Genomic DNA, 20,352 nt, shown 5'->3' with positions numbered 1-20,352 from the left:
GGCTGCCTGCCCCCGCCCCTGCCCCCGCGGGCCCAGTCCGTGGATTCGGGTGCGGAGCCCCTGTTCTGTACCGCATACAGGGCTTGATGCTCTGGGGGTACAGGACTCTACTGATGCTTGGTTCTTGCCTTAGGTGAAACGTCCAAGGAGAATCTTAGAGAAACGGCACCGGGTGCGTGGTTAATAGGCTCAAATGTCATGATGTGCATAGGCGGTGTCTCACTGCATCTTGCATCTTGTGAAGATTTAGTGCATTCGTGTTGGTTGGAGAAAAGGATAAATAAAAATCAGGAAGGATTTCAATTGAATTGTGACCTCCTTGAAAGCCTTGGAGTCAGCCCCAGAAGGGAGGATTTAGTATTTCCTGGCTGGATCTGTGGTAGGAGGGAACAAGACCAAAAGCACCAAAGGGGGGAATTTGTGTCGAGCGGAAAGGAGATGGTGGGAAGACTAGCCTGAATGGAACAGAACTATAACGAATAACAGTTGGAAATAAGGGTGGGTGGATGGGTAGGTAAATGTGGCCTTTTTATGGATGCCTTGAAAACTTGAGGAAAAATAAAAGATTATGTAAGAGGCATTAGGGAGTGAGTCATTTTGGATTCTTCACCAAGGAAGTAATATGAAGAAAGGGTGTTTAAAGATTAGTTTGGCCGCCTTTGTTTAAGATGAAATTGCATTGGTCCTTTGGTAAGAAAAACATTTTAAAATATATTTTATTGATTTTTTTACAGAGAGGAAGGGAGAGGGATAGAGAGTTAGAAACATCGATCAGCTGCCTCCTGCACACCCCCCACTGGGGATGTGCCCGCAACCAAGGTACATGCCCTTGACCGGAATCGAACCTGGGACCCTTGAGTCCGCAGGCTGATGCTCTATCCACTGAGCCAAACCGGTCAGGGCAAGAAAAGCATTTTAGAATTCAAAAGAACTTTACAGATTATCTTTCATTTTATTTATTTACTTTTTACATTATTTGAGATAACTTGCCTAAGATCTTTTGAGGGATTCACAGGATGCCACCCATTTCCTCTGTAAGCATTAGGTGGACACTCCTGGACTTCATAACAAGTATATAAGTTTGTGTTTGTTCAGGTTCTGTTGAGTGAAACAACTTCTACAGTGGCTGAGTCAACATTCATTTATGTTTCAATAGGACCAATTTAGATAAGACGAACTGGGACTTTGAAGGAAGGACAATCCTCAGGTCAGGGCTGTAGGGGTTAGAAAGATAAGAGGACTTGGACCCCTAAATGAGGCTGGTTATCCCTCTCCCAAGATCCAGACACCAGATGTCTAGGAATGGTTTTCATTGCCACCAACTTTGGGACCTTCCTCATTTCACGCTTGAGCAGTGTGGCGGCGTTGCTTACTACTCCCATCTGGCTATGTATATTTTCATGGTGGAGAATTTCAGTTGCCTATATGCAGGATATTATGAACTAGTGATACAAGCTCTGGAGCTAGACTTCCTGAGGACAGATCCTGGATCTAAGCTCTACCTTTTTCTAGCTGCGTGGCCATAGGCAAATTGATTATTATTTTTGCCCTGTTTTTCTCATCTAAGAAGTGGGGGATAATAGTTTCACCTATATCGTAAGTTGTTGTGAGGATTAAATATGTTAACACGTAAAATGCTTAGACCAGTGCCTAGCACATATTTAGCACTTGATTATTGGCTACTATTAGTACTATTTCTTCCAGGTATAAAATAACGGCAGCTGGTAATTTTGGTAAGGATCTCTGCAGGAAAGGTTCGGTGGAGTTTATGCTAAACCATGGGTAGACCCTAGAGAAAAGCCTTGTTTTGGGAGTCAGATCCAGGTCCTACCTTATAATATGCATCTGTAAATGTAACTCTATATGTGATAGGAAGGAAGCATGTTTATGTATTCACATAACTAGTATTTATTGAGCACCTGCCATGTGTAAGTCACTCTACTAGACCTACAGTCCAAGGTAGAAAAGCTCAATGTCATAAAAATGTATATGTAAATGGCATGGCAATGGAATACTACTGGGCAGTAAAAACAAGAATGAGCCACTGGTAGGCGAATCTCAAAAACATTACATTGAGTAAAAGAAGTCAGGCATGTAGAATGTACACTGTATAATTCCATTTATAAGAAGTCGAAGACAAAATGAATCTATGGTGATAGAAATTTGAGCAATGGTTGCCCATGAGAGAGGATGGTTGACTTCGAGGGAACTTTCTGGAGTGATGTGAATATTTGTTACTTGATTAGGGTGGTGGTTACATGAGTATACACATTTACCAAAACTTATTTTAAAATCTGTGCATTTCATCATATATAAATTTTATTGTAATAAAACAAAATTATATAGGAATTCAAAGGATGGTAAGTTTACTGCCAACTGGGATGATCATAAAATCCATAATGAAGAAATGAGAGCATTATTGTGGCCAGGTGACTCAATTCATTGGAGCATTGTTCCGTACACCAAAAGGTTTCGGGTTTGATTCCCAATCAGGGCACATACCTTTGCAGGTTCCATCCGCAGTTGGGGCACGTACAGGAGGCAACACATAAATGTTTCTCCCTCTCTCTCCCTTCCTCTCTCTCTAAAATAAATTTAAAACACAAGCAAAAAAAAGTATCCTTGGGTGAGGATAAAAATAAATGACAGCATGTGCTAAATATCAAAATTTAACCATGTATTACAAGGAAAGTTTAACTGGTGCTAAGAAAAAAGATGTAAAAAATGAGTAAAGCTCTTGGGGGAAAAAAGATATAATTTATTGAATTGATTACATTTTTGCCTAAATATGCAGCCATGTCATCCTATATAATAAAAGCCTAATATGCTAAGTGTGGGGTCGTCTGGTCAACCAAAGTGTAATATGCTAATGATATGCTAAGGTTGCTCAACTTCTCACTATGAAGTGCACTGACCACCAGGGGGCAGATGCTCCAACCGGTAGGTTAGCTTGCTGCTGGGGTCCAGCAGATCAGGACTGAGCCAGACAGGCTGGACATGCCCTGGAGCCCTCCCGCGGTCCCTCCCCAACTGACCAACCTCCCGTGTCCCTCCCCGGCCCTGAACATGCACCAGTGGGGTCCCTCAGCCTGGCCTGCACCTTCTTGCAATCCAGGACCCCTTGGGAGATGCCAGAGAACCGGTTTCGGCCCGATCCACAGGACAGGCTGAGGGACCCCACTGGTGCACAAATTCGTGCACCAGGCCTCTAGTTAAATATATGAGGTAAATTTTGTGGGGTATTTTAACTTAAGTACTAAATTTTTTTTAGGATTGCTGTTTTCAAACTGTTGCTCATGTATCCAATTAGCACAAACATTAGTCTGAACTATGATAATGACCTTGGGAATCTGTAAGAAATTTATAAAAATAGACCTTGGTGAAGATGACAGTTGAATCAGAAATGATCTTAGGTTTCAGCCCAAGAACTGCTGCTCTCTGCTTTTTCGTGTTCATCCATTCTCAGTCTCACCCTGTGCCTTTGTTTAGAAGTTGGCTTTGCCGAAGGAGACCTCTTAAGCATCCTGCTGCAACTTGGCCAAAATGTGAACTTTTTATCATCCCTTTGCTCACAAAACCAGTTCCTCTTTCCTCTTTAATAACCTCATTTTTGAGTAGTAACTTTGTGCTACCAGTTTTTCAACCAGTACTTTAAAAGCAAAGTCATTCAAGGACTGCCCTAAAGGAAATTCCAATTAGGAGGCATGCACTAGCAAGCAAATCAGCATAGGAATCAGCAAGAAAACAGGATAGTGGTGATAGGAATGTTGAAGAAAGGGTGACTCTGTTGCAGTTAAAAGAGGAATCAACAGAAGTTGGAGAGAAATTGAATAGAAGGAATTGACGTTTTCTAACCAGAAATAGAAAATTCCCTAACTAGTGCAAACTTGATTGTGGCCCCTTTGAACTTTTGAAAATTCTGTGGTTATAATTCTGACATAAAGGTATGACCTGTTTTAATATTAAAGAGACTAAGGAAACACAATGGCTTTATTAGTTTTCTATTGCTATATAACAAATTACTCCAAAACTTAGCACCTTAAAAAAAACAATAAACAATTTCTGAGGGTCAGGAATTCCAGGGCAGCTTAACTGGGTGGTTCTTGCTCAGGGCCTCATGAAGTTGCAGCCCAGGTGCCAGCTGGGTTTGCAATCTTGAAGAAAGATCAACCTCCAAGATGGCTGATTCACATGACTGGCAAGGTGATCCTGACTATTGACAGGAGGCCTCAGTTCCCTGGCACATGGACCTTTCCTTAGGGTTGCATACTACCCTAATAACCTGGTGCTGGTTTCTCCCAGATTGTGATCCAAAAGAGAGCAAGGCAAAAGCTGCAATGTCTGTTATGACAAAGTCACACTATTATTTTTGCAATATCCCATTGGTTATGAAGGGTAGCAGGATATGTCATTTCAAAATATGCCACTTGGGCATAAATACTATTTGGAGCTGAAGGCAATTTAGAAGAAGCCGAACAAGACATAAAAGCAGGACATAAATTTACAGAGGTTTCCTTCCCTCTCTACCAGGAAGGACAAAGATTACTCTCTGTAGCTAACTTTAGACTCTTATCAGTGAAGAAGGCCCTGATTTAAGTCTACATGACAATCCTTACTCTTGTTTGCTTTGCTTTTCCTGGTAACCTTCCATAACTAGCGTCTACCCCCCACATATCTTTCTCTTGTTGTCTTCAGCTGAAGATGATATTTAAGCCTGAATTCTAAGCCACCTCTGATAATAGTTTTTTCCCTGGATATCTCCCATGTATACATGAGGTATACATGTTAATAAACTTCTTTGTTTTTCTCTGGTTAGTCTATTATTACAGTGGTGTCAGGAAGAACTCAGAAGGGTAGAAGGAAGATTATTTCACCTCCCTTACCGTTTCACAGGCCAACAATCTTTTTTATTGTTGGAGGGGACTACACAAGGACATGAGGAAATGTTGAGGGCCATTTTGGATCCTGGCTACCACCGTAGTCAGGGAACAAGTTCAACTCAGGGTACAGGCAGTAACATAAACAAATACTGACTGTGTCAGGAAAATAAGGGAATAGTAGGAATTGCTCACTGAACACTCATTATCGACAGGAATTTGGGAATGCTGGTCAAGTGATTACTATCATATAGTTTTCCAAGATGTCTGAAATTTGTTTTTATTAAAGTAAAATATTCAGGTTTTTAAAACGAATTCAATAATTTAAAAAGGCATTTAAAAGGTTATACCTGGGGGTACTAAATGAACTTCCTACAGACTGCATATATTTAGGTAACTGCCAGTTTGTGACTTCTGATCTACCTAACTTTTATTTTATAGATAAAAAAAAGAGAACCAGGAACGCTAAAATAACTGAAGGCCATACAAATTGAAAATGACAGAACGAATTAGAATTCAGTTCTCCAGCATCACTATTAAACCATAATGACCAAATTTTAAAAACTAAAGGGAACTAAATACACAATCCAATACCTTCTACGTAGTTAATGTAGTGATTCTCAGCCTTCAAAGTACATTGGAATTACCTGGTACATTTTTTAAAAATACCGATTGTTGTAATGTACCCCTTGAATCACAGAAGGACGCCTCAAGAAGTCGAATTAAAGAGTCACATTTATTGCGATCCGGGACTATAAGGCATCTTGCTGCTCTCCCAAATCTCATAGTAATAAGATGGCCGCAAAACCAGACTTATATAGGCAAAGATCACAAAGGTATTGATTACATCCCAAGGTTTGGAATGAGGAACCTGGTTTGCAAAAAAAGCTTTTTTTTTTTTAGTTTTATTCATTTCAAACGGGCCGGATCCGGCCCGCGGGCCGTAGTTTGCCCACGGATGGTTTAGAATGAGGAACCTGGTTTGCAAAAAGCAGTTTACAGAAGCAGACTTAGCATGTTATCTCAATTACAGTTTTTGGGTCTCCGGAACACTGAGTCCACAGGGACACATTAACTGGAGCCCTCTGACCCTGGGATAATCGTGCTGTCCTTCCCAGGTAAAGAAAAATGTGCTTTCTAATACCAGTATGACCACAACAAATGGGATTTCACATTACAATCAATAGGGTATTTAATCGAATGGGATGATTTATATAATTCAGAAAATCAAAATAACTTTTCTATTGTTAAACAAAGCAAATAAGTACAGAAGTCAAACAACAGGGTTAAAGTTAAACTATAGTTTCTACCTGAGATGATTGCTACCATACTTCAGATTCCTGGGCCCTGCCCATAGATATTCAGTTTAAGTTTAACTAGAGTAGGACCTAGGCACCAGTTTTTCTAAACTTCCAGGGTGATTTTAATGTACAGTCAAGATTGAAAGCAGAAGGTTAACTACTGTGAGAGCCATATTTACTTGCCATATGGTGACAGCAATTAGCTAATTTAAGATACTTGAAGAAGCCTTTAAAAAATGTCAAGGAGGAGAAACCAAGATGGTGGCATAGGTAAACACCAGAGATTGCTGCCTCGCACAACAAGCAAATAAGTACAGAAGTCAAACAACAGGGTTAAAGTTAAACTATAGTTTCTACCTGAGATGATTGCTACCATACTTCAGATTCCTGGGCCCTGCCCATAGATATTCAGTTTAAGTTTAACTAGAGTGGGACCTAGGCACCAGTTTTTCTAAACTTCCAGGGTGATTTTAATGTACAGTCAAGATTAAAAGCAGAAGGTTAACTACTGTGAGAGCCATATTTACTTGCCATATGGTGACAGCAATTAGCTAATTTAAGATACTTGAAGAAGCCTTTAAAAAATGTCAAGGAATTCATAATTGCTGACAGAATATACCCCATCACCATATTCGCAGGCTTCCAATAAAGCTATATAGGCTGATTGATGTTCACAAGCAGCTTCCGCTTATTAATGATTATGGTGCCCATGTTTTGATTTGCACATTAGTATTGCAGGTGATTTTGCAGATATTTGGTTATTTGAATATTAGAGGCCCAATGCACAAAATTCTTGCAATAGTAGGCCTTCCTTCCCCTGGCTGCCAGCACCGGCTTCCCTCAGGCACCCAGGACCCAGGATTCCCTCGAAGCCTCAGCTTTGTTCAGAAGGTCGTCAGGTCTAATTAGCATATTATGCTTTTATTATTATAGATGTTGGCGCCACAGCCACCTATAATATCAGTTTTTTTATATTCCTGCTCTTGTAACCTCTGTGAACACTACTTAGTACCTTAAGTTCACTTCATATTGGAAATTTACCAAAAATAATTAAAAATTTGAAGAGGAAGTAAGTCTTTCCTGCTATTGAGGGTTATTCATTACATTATGTGCTATGTTATATATGAATATTATTTTCTGTAACTATAGTTTAAGGGTAAGGTTTGGTTGTTTTTTCTTTACATTTATAGGTTAAACATTAATTTGACTGTCCTAGGTAAAGGTTTCAAGCCTTTACCTATCATGTCAAGCCAAGACTATGACTGATAGGAAGTACTGCCACTTGGTTAAACCCAAACTAGGGCTGCTACACTGCACAATTCCGGAGTGTCATTTATATTTTATTCTCTTACCATTCCACAATGCAGTTGTATTCTAAACATTGGTTTCCCCATATAGTTTTCATTTATTTGAAAACTCAGTTTGTCTAGGATCTGAGTTTGGAGGAAAGTAGCTGCTCAGAAATCAGTGTTGGATTATACTGGTAGTATTGAAAGATTTTTTTTAATGTGATAAACTCAAAATATTAGAAGAACATTTAATACAGAGAAAATATATAGGTAGAAATAACCTTGAGTAAAGGAGGTTTGACTCTTAGCTTGCCAGTAGGTGACCTCTGGCAAGTTATTTAATATCTTTGATCTTCAGTTTTTTCATTTGTAAAGCAGGCATGTTAAATTTAATGCATATAATTTGCTTAGCACATGAGTCACTCAATAAATGGTAGTAGCCATTAGTTGAGTAGGCCTTTAATTCTCTCTCTGGTCTTAAAGCATTTTGGACTAGAAATATAGCAAGAGCAAAAGTACAGTACACAAGAAACTGCATGGTGCCTTGGGCCCAAACAAGCAGTGTGGTATTGCTGAAGGAAAAGTACAAAGCAGAGGTCTAGAGATGAGGCTGGAAAGGTCATTCTAGAGGAGACAAAGGAGGATCTGGTACGCCATGCTTAAGAATGTATACTTTGGCCAAAACCGGTTTGGCTCAGTGGATAGAACGTTGGCCTGCGGACTGAAAGGTCCCGGGTTCGATTCCGGTTGAGGGCATGTACCTGGGTTGTGGGCACATCCCCAGTGGGAGATGTGCAGGAGGCAGCTGATCGATGTTTCTCTCTCATCGATGTTTCTAACTCTCTATCTCTCTCCCTTCCTCTCTGTAAAAAATCAATAAAATATATTAAAAAAAAAAAAAGAATGTATATTTTGTCCTATGAGGCAGTAGAAAGCCAGAGAAGATTTTAAAGGGGGAATGGTGATGTCATAATTATGTTTTAGACACCTCTGGCTGGAATATAAAGGGTAGTTTAGAGGGGACTAAGAAGCAAGGATATTGGTTAGTTGGCTATAGAAATGCACAAAGAGATGATGGGGCCCAGCTGAGGAATGAGGAAGATGAACAAATCTGAGAAATATTTAAGAGGCAAGGCTTGATTCATCAGGGATAAAGATGAGTCACGGTGACTCCTAGATTTCTGGTTTGGTCAGTGGGTAAGTGATGGTGCCATTAACTAAGAGAAAACAAAAGGATGAGAAAGTTTAGGAAGGAGAGGATAATTCAGTCTTCAGCACATTGGTTATGAGTGACTGGGATATTCAAATGGATACCTTTCACAAGCAATTGGGTATTTGAGTTTGTAACTCAAGGACAGGTCAGGCCTGGAGATGACAGACTTGGGAAACATAGTTGTTGTCAGAACAGTGAGAGTCAATGAGATCATCCAAGCAAAGCAAAGTCATGACTGCTAGAATACATGAATATTTAATATAGGTGAGTGGAGGAGATAAAGACTTAACAAGAAAATGGACCAGCCATACAACAGAGAGATTATGTGGGTCACACCAAGTCAAATACAGCATTTTACATAAATCAGTCTTTCCAATATAATGTTTAGGAGCCTTCCTCACTAGAGTGTAAGGTCTTCAAGGTTGGGAACCTTGCAGTCTCTTTCCATTGGGACAGTTCATTTCTACTGTGACTGACACTAAGACCAAGAATTTTTGGGGCTCTGAAGAAAAGAGGAATAAAATGGTATCAAATATAGCAGAGTGTTCCAAGGAGATTTAGACTGGATTTGGTAATTTGAAAGTAGTTGCAGTAGAGAAAAGAAAGCCAGGTTGTGGTGGGTGGGAAGTTAGTGGGAAGTGAGAAAGTGAAGAAAGCCTACTTCTCTCAGTAGATAAGGAGATCAAGGATAGTAGTTTCTTTGGGGGCCAGAATTCTCTTCGGATTGATTGTTTTGCTACAACTTTGTCTCACATTTTTCATTTTATGTGTCTATATGTAGTTTTTATAGGTATTATATACATGTATAAATGTACTGTTTTTAAATGAAGTACAGAGGAAAAAAATAAACTTTTTTTTTTAAAGAAATGATGGTGTTACTACATTGAGCCTGTAGCTGCTCTGTTCAAAGCTGCAAATTGAGCCAAGCTTCAGAACACCCAAGTGGGGTATTTTATAGATGGAAAAAAGAAGGAAACAAGTAGGTTAAAAGTTCAAGACTAGAAGTCCTAGAGACCTAGGTCCAAAATTCCCTTGCTCAGCCACTGCCCCAGCTAGTCATCTGCTTTCACTATGTGGCTGCAGAGTTAAAGAACAGTCCCCAAGACCACCCTTATTTCTGACACCAATGGCAAGTGGTGGGTTTCCAGGATAACCCTCAGGTTCAATAATTTGCTAGGATTCACAGAACTCACTGAAAGCTGTTATACCCATGGTTTGGTACAATAAAAGGATTCAGATTAAAATTATCCAAGGGAAGAGACACATGGAGCAGAGTCCAGGAGTCTTCTAAATGCAGATCTTCCAATTGTCCTCTCTCATGAACAGTATTGACTTCTGACAGCAAGGTGAGACAGTCTGCATGGAGTATTGCCAACCAGGGAAGCTCACTTGATCCTTGATATCCATAGATTTTATTGGAGCTCTGTCACATAGATATGGTTAACTGCTGCACAGCTTACCTCAGTCTCCAACCCCTCTAGAGGTCAACTGATAACACATGACCCCAAACCCCCATGGTAAATCACATTGTTAGAAATCTAGTGTGACCCAAGATTCCAGATATCAGGCGTGGCATTTCAAGGGCTTAGAGATTACTTCGCAGGAGCCAGGGACAAAGGCCAAACCTTTCTTTTGGCAAAATTAAATTCTTTACTGCACGAGGGCCCCCCCCCCTTTTTTTTTAACCTAGGTAGTATCTATCTCATAGGGAAGTTGTGAAGATTGAATAAACATTGGATCAAAAAATTACTCTGGTGTCCTTGGGTTTTCTGAGGTTATATGTGGTAATAATGGTGGAGTTAAGATTCAGACTCAGGACTTTGTTAATTAAAATTACAAATAAAAAATGGAATGAAAAGTGTTCATTCTTTTTGGCATTTAAATTATTGGTGGCTTTCAATAGAGTATTGGAGGCTACTACCAACACCATTTTACAGAGAATTGAGTTATTGGGAAGATGAGAAAATGGGGACAGTTGAGTATTAATCTAAAAGTTTTGTCAAGGGAAATGGGAAAAGAAAAGGTAGCAAGAGGGATGCAAGATTAAAGAACAGATTTTGATGATTTTTTTTTAAAGATAGCCTTTTTAACATGCACCATACATGACTATACTAGTTTCTTTGTGTATGTTATCTCATTTAATTCTTACGTGCACTGGAGTAGATATTGTGTTTTGCTGTAAAACAAGAGTATTGAATGGGCTTCCCTTCTTTTCAAACCGTGTTTTGAAAATATTGAGGCTCAGAGAAGTTATGCAACATTGGTAATAAAATGGAAATAAATAAAATGGAGGATTGTTGTGAGGATTAAATGAGACAATCCTTGTAAAAATAAGATATCAACTTTAGAGCCTTTCTCTTTAGGGGAGCCCCATGTCTTCATAACAGTGCTTGGCACATAGTAAGCACTCAGTAAATGCTAGGTTGTTACATATTTTAAAATTAATTCCCACTTAATAAATATGGGTTTAATGAAATTTTAGGGGGAGCTACATCAATAATATCTATTGTTTCTTAATTTCTTCAGAACTGCTTTTTTCCCCTAGCCATTTAATTGTCAGATTGGAAATAGAGCTTAAATATTTATTTATTACTGCTCAAATAAAGTAATAATTCTACATTAAGATATTTTTACTCATTAACTTTAGGTATTATAAATTCTGTTTTTGCTTTATGTTTTATGCATTCTTTTTTGCTTTTGCTTTTTAACTCTAGAATTAAGCAGCCACAATGTCGAGCAAAAAGGCAAAGACCAAGACCACCAAGAAGCGCCCCCAGCGCGCAACATCCAATGTGTTCGCCATGTTTGACCAGTCACAGATTCAGGAGTTTAAAGAGGCCTTCAACATGATTGATCAGAACAGAGATGGTTTCATTGACAAGGAAGATTTGCATGATATGCTCGCTTCTCTAGGTAGACTTTTATATTCTTAATATGCCTGCTTTCAAAAAATAATAATTCAGCATTCTATGAATTATTTTCTGTGTGATGTTCAAATATTTCTGTCCTGTCTCCAAAGCCTATTGAGAAATGCCTGGGTGGGAGGTGCCATGTTGGGGTTTGGCCAGTCATAAGAGGGTAAGCCCGTGGGGTTGGGGACCTGGCAGGTACTTGGCCAGGTGGGCCTCAGTTCCTCTCGGCTAAATACCATAGGTCTACCAGGCGAACAGCCAGGAGATGGCTAGGTGGCAAAATATTGGAATTTATAACAAAATGTGTAACTAATAATATAGCACAGTTAGGAATAAATGTTGAGGACAGTTTATAGGTAGGAAGTAACAATAATAAATGATAGTATCAGAGGAAGGGCAGTGCTACTGGAAAAGGGAACACAGGAAAGGGGACTTTCACAATTTTATTTATAATTTTTTTTATAACTAAAAAGAAAATGTAAAGATAAAGGATTTAAAGTAGTCCAGCAGGTGTAGCGTGGTGGTTGAGCGTCGACCTGTGAACCAGGAGGTCACAGTTCAATTCCCGGTCAGGGCCACATGCCTGGGTTGCAGGCTTCACCAGTAGGGGGGGGTATGCAGGAGGCAGCTGATCCCATGATTCTCTCTCATCATTGATGTTTCTCTCTCTCTTTCTCCCCCTCTCCCTTCTTCTTTGAAGTCAATAAAAATATATTTTAAAAAAAAGTAAACATAAACTGCCCTTTATTATTTTTTTTATTATGGGTATTATTTTAATATTCCTTCTATGATATTGTTGTTGTTTGTTTTGGTCTTAAAAAGAAGGCCCAAAAGGCCCTCTGTGTTGTGCACCCAGTCAGCACTAATTTTATAGATGTGGAGAAAGGAATAACAAGCCTGCTTCTTGATAGACCAAAGTGACTGGCAGGGAACAGGGTGCAGCTCAGGGATGGCCTGCAGTTAGGCTCTGCACTCTGGAGTGTTCTTGTGCTGGACTGTTAGCCAGAGAGCAAAGAAAAAGAGGTTGTTATATTTTTTCTTTTAGTTACCACAATGCAATTTGTTCCTCTGTCTTATTTTTATTTTTTTCTCCTAAGATATTATTTTGAAAAATTTAAGCCTACAAATATAATGAACATATGCATATCTTTTAGCAGTGTTAACATTTTGTGACATTTCCTTTATGTAGAGTAAGAATAGAATCAAGATACTGATCTAATTTGTTGACTTGCAGGTAGGTTGGATCCCAGTGTTTTCCACTAAGAATAACTAAGGGTACTCTCTGGGCAGGTCAGTACTGAAGAAGCCCATTGAAGAAAATTGAGAGACTTAGTTATATTACAAAGATTGAACACTCAAGCCTATATCATGATCAGAGTACATGCTCACATAATTTATGAGTGCTGGTAGTATAAGAAGTTGACTTTGGGGCCTTCTATTTTGGGGAGCCCCATCCATTTAAGGCATGTGTTTACATTTCAAATCAACAAATTATAATGTATGCCTTGAATGGGTCCATAGGTGTTTAGCCTAAACCAATTCATTATAAATCCCTGTGTCTTTTTTGTACCCATGTTCTCTTGACACCTTTGGATTATACTTAAAAAAAAAAAAAAAATGCTGCAAGAGAGTTGGATTAAATCTGAAGGTAGAAAAGTAGATCATTTTCTTTATTTTTACTTATTCAATGAATCTAGAGATTAATTTTGGGCTAATCTTTGTATTGGTGTGTTGATTAGGTATGAGTGAAGATTGTAAAGCAGTAAGACAGATACCAACTTGGCATTTAAATTTCACCCAGATTCCCAGGATTAAAACTTTACATATGAACCATAATTCTAGATTTGACTATCATTAAATGCACTTGGATGTAATATTGAGGTGCCTCCTTAGATATGAATATCTAACTTACAGATGTTCTTTTCATGGAGAATCATACAAACTTAATGTTAGAAGGAACCTTTCAGATACCAAATTTAATCAGTCTATTTTACAGATTTAAAAAGTAAACCCTAGACACCTGCCAGTTTCTCCCAGTTCACACAGCCAGCAGCAGAACTGAAATTCAAACCATTATTCCAGACCTCTCATTCACTGTTACTCCTACCATACGTGGCCATTCCAGAGGAATTACTCCCAACTTTGAGAGAAGGGTCAGGGCACTTCCCTCATTACTGCACTAGAAGAGGGAGAGTGCTCTTAGTTGGAACCAAGATTAAGATTTCCAATATGAACAGTACTAAACAAGAATGAAGTTAGTGACATGAATCAACAGCATATGGCAGTATGTATGGCAATCAAACAGTTTGTAACATTGTTCAAAATAATCATAATCTCCCAATTTTAAACCGACCTAATAGTTTTCACTTAAATGACCAACAGATAAAATTTTAAAGCATACCAATTCATGGGCAACTATACCACAATTGGATATATGAACATTTAGATTTTTTTTAATAACTGGTATTGAAATGCCCTGATGGCCTTTTATGTTATCAACATTCAAGATGAATAACATGTCATTGCCTGGACCATAGTTTTAAGTGTTTGTTTTGTTTAAAATAGTGAAAGAAAAGTTATAGAAAATATCAATAAATGAGCAACATTCAACTTAAGCCCATTTTTATACATACATTTTTATAATGGTGTATCAGAGATTTTTTTATGATGTCATAAGTTGTCTTTTAAAATGGCCTTAATGCAATTAATCGAAAAATTAGTTTCATGTGAGGATGATATACCTTTTAAAATGTGTTGGGGGGAATAACAGCAATTATTTGTTGAAATTAGATCTTTGTCCTTAAATGTTATAATGTGAACTCTTATAGGGAAGAATCCAACCGATGCATACCTTGATGCCATGATGAATGAGGCTCCAGGGCCCATAAATTTCACCATGTTCCTCACAATGTTTGGTGAGAAGTTAAATGGCACAGATCCAGAAGATGTCATCAGAAATGCTTTTGCTTGCTTTGATGAAGAAGCAACCGGTGGGTGCTCTTTGTTTATGTCCTTATTCCAAACTGTTTGAAACATTTTTTCGGAAATGAAAAATATTAGTTGCCCAGCCGGCGTGGCTTGGTGGTTGAGTGTGGACCTGTGAAACTGGAAGTCAAGGTTCGATTCCTGGTCGGAGCACATGCACGGGTTGCAGGTTTGATACCCAGTGTGGGATGTGCAGGAGGCAGCTGATCTCTCATCATTGATGTTTCTGTCTCTTCCTCTCCCTTCCTCTTTGAAATCCATAAAAATATTTTTTTTAAAAAAAAGAAGAAAAAAAACATTAGTAAATTACACATTTTTTTAAAATGAATAAAGGGAAACTATTATTTACAATGGGACCGTATAACTGAGAATAGCTAGGACACAGATGTATGTAGGTTATAAAACTACACAATTTGTGGTGTTACTCTTTGAATTTGGATCTGAGCTTCCTGAAAGCCAAAGAGAATGTCTGTTAAATAGTAGTTCTGAAACAATAAAAGCAACTTCTTCAAGAGACTATATATCACACCAGAAAGTGTACAGTCATGTGCCACATAACAGTTGCTTCAATCATGACCAATAGCACAGTAGTGGTGTTCGCACAAGATTATAATGGAGCTGAAAAATTCCTGTCTCCCTAGTGATGTCATAGCCATTTTAACATCATAGTGCACACGTTACTCATATGTTTGTGATGAGGCTGGTATATACAAACCTGCGCTGCCAGTTGTATAAAAGCATAGCACATGCAATTATGTACAGTACAGAATACTGATAATGACAGTGAATGACTGTTACTAGTTTATGTATTTACTGTGCTATACTTTCTTTTAAATTTTTATTGATCGATTATATATAGAGAGAAATATTGATATATTGTTCCACTTATTTATGCATTCATTGGTTAATTGTTGTATGTGCCCTGACTGGGGATTGAACCTTCAACCTTGTATCAGGATGATGCTCTAACCAACTAAGCTATCTGGCCAGGGCTATATTACACTTTTTATTGTTATTTTAGAGTGTACTATTTCTACTTATAAGAAAAAAAGTTTGCTGTAAAGCAGTATGCTGTGTGTTAGAACAGCAGCAGCCTCATACATCTCGTGTTTATTGCATCCCTTCATTGCATCATTTCATCTTGTGCTTAATTTAATCTCATGTTGTTTGTACAGGCTTGTAGCCTGGAGCAGTAGGCTATACCTATAGCTAGGTGTATAGTAGGCTATACCATCTAGGTTTGTGAAAGTACACTCTGATGTTCGTATAACAATGAAATAACCTAATGATGCATTTCTCAGAATGTATCCATTAAGCAGCACATGACTGGAGTTAACAAACTTCAGTTATTAAAATTTTAGGGTGTTTTCCCCTTCTCATTTTGAAGTATGTAAAGCCTAGCTATTCACTTTTCTTACTTCTTTCATTTTCGTCTTGTCTTCTGTATTAACCCTACATTAACTCAGTATCCACATCACCTCCTCAGATGTACCTTGCACCCTATTCCTGCTTCCCCATTTCTGTCAAAGCTGTACCATCATTCATGCATATAATCTGTTAACTAAACTTCTTAATGATCCTATATAATTAAAGCCTAATATGCTAAGTGTCCAGTTGTCTGGTCGACCGTTCAACCAATCAAGGCATAATATGCTATTAATATGCTAAGGCTGCTCAACTGCTCGCTATGACGTGCACTGACCACCAGGGGACAGATGCTCTGACCAGTAGGTTAGCTTGCTGCTGGGGTCCGGCTGATTGGGACTGAGCAAGACTCGCCTGACACACCCTGGAGCTCTTCTACGGTCCCTCCCCAGCTGGCCAACCTCCTTCGTCCCTCCCCAGCCCCGATCATGCACCAATGGGGTCCCCCGGCCAGGCCTGCCCCCTCTCGAAATCCGGGACCCCTCAGGAGATGTTGGAGAGCCGGTTTCGGCCTGATCCCACATGCCAGGCCGAGGGAACCCATGAATTCATGCACCAGGTGTCTAGTTTAATATAATATTGTAAAGAACTCTAAAAGTAATAGGAAAACATAATGATATAGTTACATAATGTCTTAGTTCACTATTTTTTTCGTTTAAATATGTATATTCTGAAATACTTTGTAAGATTGACCTAGTGTAGAAATTAACCATTAAAGTTCCAGGAAGTATTCATGACTCCCTTCCTTGTATGTCTTCCAGGCACCATTCAGGAAGATTACCTGAGAGAGCTGCTGACAACAATGGGAGATCGGTTTACAGATGAGGAAGTGGATGAGCTGTACAGAGAAGCGCCTATTGACAAAAAGGGAAATTTCAATTACATTGAGTTCACACGCATCCTTAAACATGGAGCTAAAGATAAAGATGACTGAGAGAACTTTAGCTAACTCCTTCCAATTACTTTGTCTTACTCTGTTTTATTTCCTCGACACTTTCCCCCATCCTCACAGACCTGTTGCATGCAACTTAGTTTCACAGCTTTGCCTCTTTTTTTTTTATGTATTTATTCTAGACTTTTCTGCCACTTAGCACTTGTATAATCAGAATGCAGATGGGGATAAGGTTGTAAATTGTGTTGAAAAAGAGTTTGCAAATAAAAATCAACCAATGTGAAAGCCCAGGAAAATATATTTGGTATTTCTAGTTTTGCTGGATTTTTACATTTTTATATAATAAAAATGCTATTTTGAAATAAAAATTACGCTGACTCAAATGGAGTATAATGAAAAGTTAAGTGATAGGTGGGGGTAGTACTATTTTCATATTTTCAACTTTATGTATTTTAGATTTCATGGTTAAACTGATTTTTTAAGTATAGCCCTGCCGGTGTGGCTCAGTGGTCAAATTAACATCATTATGCAATAAAAACTAGTTAGCCTTTTTTTTTTCTTTCACACTTCTAGGAAGTCATATGTTTAAACTACTAAATTATAAATATAGAATGTATCTGAGAAAACACTCAACATTTCATTGATCTTAAGAGTCTAAGAAGATGAGGCGAAAAACTGAAAAAAAGAACCTTTACCATGTGTAAAGTATTGCACATAGACGATTTTAATTGAATCTTCCCAACAACCTTGGGAGATAGATTTCTACTAGCCTCGTACTCCTGGTGAGGGAACTGAGCTCCGAGCAGTTGAGTGATTGATCAGAGTCACTGTTAGGAAGTGAGAGTTGGAATTCCAACCTGGGATGCCTAAGTCCACAGCATAGAGTGCTGTTTCTGTGAAAAGCCCCAAATGCCTGAAAGGTCAAGATATTTCCATTACTTTCTAACATAATTGTGTAATTTATTGAAATTTAAAATCTGTTTTGGAAATTGATTATGTGAACAGAATTTCAGAAAATTCTATCCAGGTAAAAAATAGAAGACAAGATTATAATGAATTCAATCTTTGAAGGCAATCCATGTGGTGTAAACTGTAGGAAGGACTGACAAACATAGATAAGGCCGCTATGAGCTTGTTTAAAATCCTCAAGGCGCCAAGCACTATTACAAGTATGGGAGGAACCTAAGAAGGGGTAATTTTTTTTAAAGTTTCCAATGTGGTTTTAACATCTATTCCTTCACTTAAAAGTGTTCATTTGGTATAATGTCTGCTTAAAATTACATATTGTTTAATATTTGTGTGTTAGAGCTTGGTGTGTTAGGCAAATCCTGGTCACTTGCTGCTGTCACTCAATTTTTTTCTGGACTTTTTTTTCATCTTTAAAATGAGAGCAGTTCCACTCTTGTGGTTAGTACAGTGTTTCACAGTTCATAAGAGCTTTCATATTTGTTATCTAACCCTCACAGCCTAAAAGGTTAATAGGGGAGGTATTATTCCTTGCTCTTTTATGAGGGCTGAAGTTTAGAGAAACTGAAGCATCTGTTCCTGGTGCCACAAGTACAGGAATCCACATCTGGCTTTGGCCGGATGGGTAGCCCAGTTGGTTGGAGCGTCATCCCATATACCAATAAGGTTGCAGGTTCAATCTCTGGTCAGGGCATGTGCAGGAATCAACCAATGAATGCTTAGATGGGTGGAACAACTCTCTTCCCTCTTCCTCAAATCAATTTTTTTAAAAATCCCCATCTGGCTACCTTTTCTACTTCCAAGCTGAAAGTCACCGTGCAGTGTCAAAACCAGTGATGACTATGTGTAAGGAAAGGGAGAAATAGACTGGGGTAATCTTGATCATGAATAAATCAATCACCTGTTATGTGCCAGGCACTGTTTTAAGTGTTGGTGATAAACAACTGGGGGGTGGGGGGTGGGAGGGAGAACAAACAAGGATGCTGCCCCCCAGCCTCCCACCCCCTGCACCGGGAGCTCACATTCTCACAGGCTCATATTGAAGTCATATTGAAGTACTATGGGACAGAGGGCCTCAGGAGTGATGGGTCCTTTCAAGGCACATGTGCCAGGAGCTTTAGGACAAGAGAAGAATATAGGGATGGTATTTGCTGTGTAGTCTAAGTGGGAAATCAGGGCTTTGGGCAGGGAAGAAACATGAAAACTCGACCTTGCTGCTTTGAATGGAATGGAGGGGCAAGAGTAGATAAAAGCGAGAAGGCTTCCTATTAGGAAGCTGTCACTGTCCCAGCAAGATATGAGGGCGGCTTGGGCTCGGGCAATGGTAGAGGAGGTGGCTGTGGCATGCCTCTCCTTGTCCTACCTATTTCCTCCATTCCAGCCCTGCCTTGTTACCATCTCCTTGGCATCATTTTAATTACATTTATTCTATTGCTCTTGTTTGAAGCCAGATTTGAAAAATTGGGGTGGGGGGTGAGGAGGGTGGTGGTAGAGTTTTCAAGATTAAAAACAAGAAAAATTTAGTTGTTTCTTAAATGCCTTATGGGTTTTTTACATTGTAATTTTAATTGGTTCAATTACAGTTGACATTGTTCCTCTCTAGGGTCCAATAAATATTAATGATGACAATGAAAACCCTCTATTTAATATTTTTCTTGAGAATCACATAGTGACGATCTCCTAAATTGACAATTGATCCCTTGGCCATTGAAGTGGGAATGTTGTGTGTGTGTGTGTGTGTGTGTGTGTGTGTGTGTGTGTAATCATGTAGTTAAAACTACTGAATGTTTACTGTGTGCTAATAAGCATGTTACACTACTGCCCTTTGAGATAGGTACTTTTATTATCCCTGTTCTACATATGATGCACTGAGGAGTAGAGAAATAACTATCCAAGGTTACCTAACTAGTAAGCAGCGGGACCATAATTTGGATTCAGGCAGTCTAACTCTAGCACCTGCCCTCCCAGTAAAATGATTATTGGAAATAACACCCCTAATTTCTTACCTCCGAAGAGTAGTTTTAAAAACATTTGCTATTGCATTTGTTCCTCAAAACTCTAGTAGGTAGATAAGTTAGTCATTGTTATCCCATTATAAAAGTGGGAATACTTTACTTGCTCAATTTATATACCTAGACACTGTCTTATCCAGGACTTTTTTAAAAAAATATATTTTATTGATTTTTTTACAGAGAATAAGGGAGAGGAATAGAGAGAAACATCGATGAGAGAGAAACATTGATCAGCTGCCTCCTGCACACCCCTACTGGGGATGTGCCTGCAACCAAGGTACATGCCCTTGACTGAAATCGCACCCGGGACCCTTCAGTCCACAGGCTGATGCTCTATCCACTGAGCCAAACTGGTCAGAGCTCCAGGACTTTTGAGTGAGATACAGTGCTTCTCATTAAACCTATAACTAATTAGTGATTATTGATACCTGACTAAAATTTTGTTTGACTTCAAATTTATGTATGCTATACTATATATAT

The 20,352-nt window shown here is 38.7% G+C and overlaps 1 protein-coding gene across 6 annotated transcripts in view; it reads left to right on the top strand.

Annotated features, from left to right (window-relative positions):
* The window catches only part of LOC102257812 (myosin regulatory light chain 12B), a 24,457-nt gene extending 7,194 nt beyond the window's left edge, over window positions 1–17,263 (top strand). Inside the window, exons 1-4 of one of the 6 annotated variants that reach the window (XM_014541679.1) lie at window positions 1,355–1,364; window positions 11,395–11,593; window positions 14,421–14,582; window positions 16,764–17,263. In XM_014541679.1, the coding sequence (XP_014397165.1) occupies window positions 11,410–11,593; window positions 14,421–14,582; window positions 16,764–16,936 (519 nt within the window). In that variant the 5' untranslated portion in view covers window positions 1,355–1,364; window positions 11,395–11,409 and the 3' untranslated portion in view covers window positions 16,937–17,263. Of the gene's footprint in view, window positions 1–1,354; window positions 1,365–3,201; window positions 3,226–9,636; window positions 9,660–10,006; window positions 10,027–11,394; window positions 11,594–14,420; window positions 14,583–16,763 lie in introns of those variants that run through there. The other 5 variants (XM_014541678.1, XM_014541676.1, XM_014541677.1 and 2 more) reach the window with 5 other exon arrangements.
* Window positions 17,264–20,352: the final 3,089 nt, after the last annotated feature.

The sequence above is a fragment of the Myotis brandtii genome, unplaced genomic scaffold, assembly GCF_000412655.1.
Source record: "Myotis brandtii unplaced genomic scaffold, ASM41265v1 scaffold276, whole genome shotgun sequence".
Taxonomy (NCBI): Eukaryota; Metazoa; Chordata; class Mammalia; order Chiroptera; family Vespertilionidae; genus Myotis; species Myotis brandtii.
The sequence above is the reverse complement of the archived record's forward strand: the minus strand, read 5'-3'. Positions and strand labels throughout refer to the sequence as shown.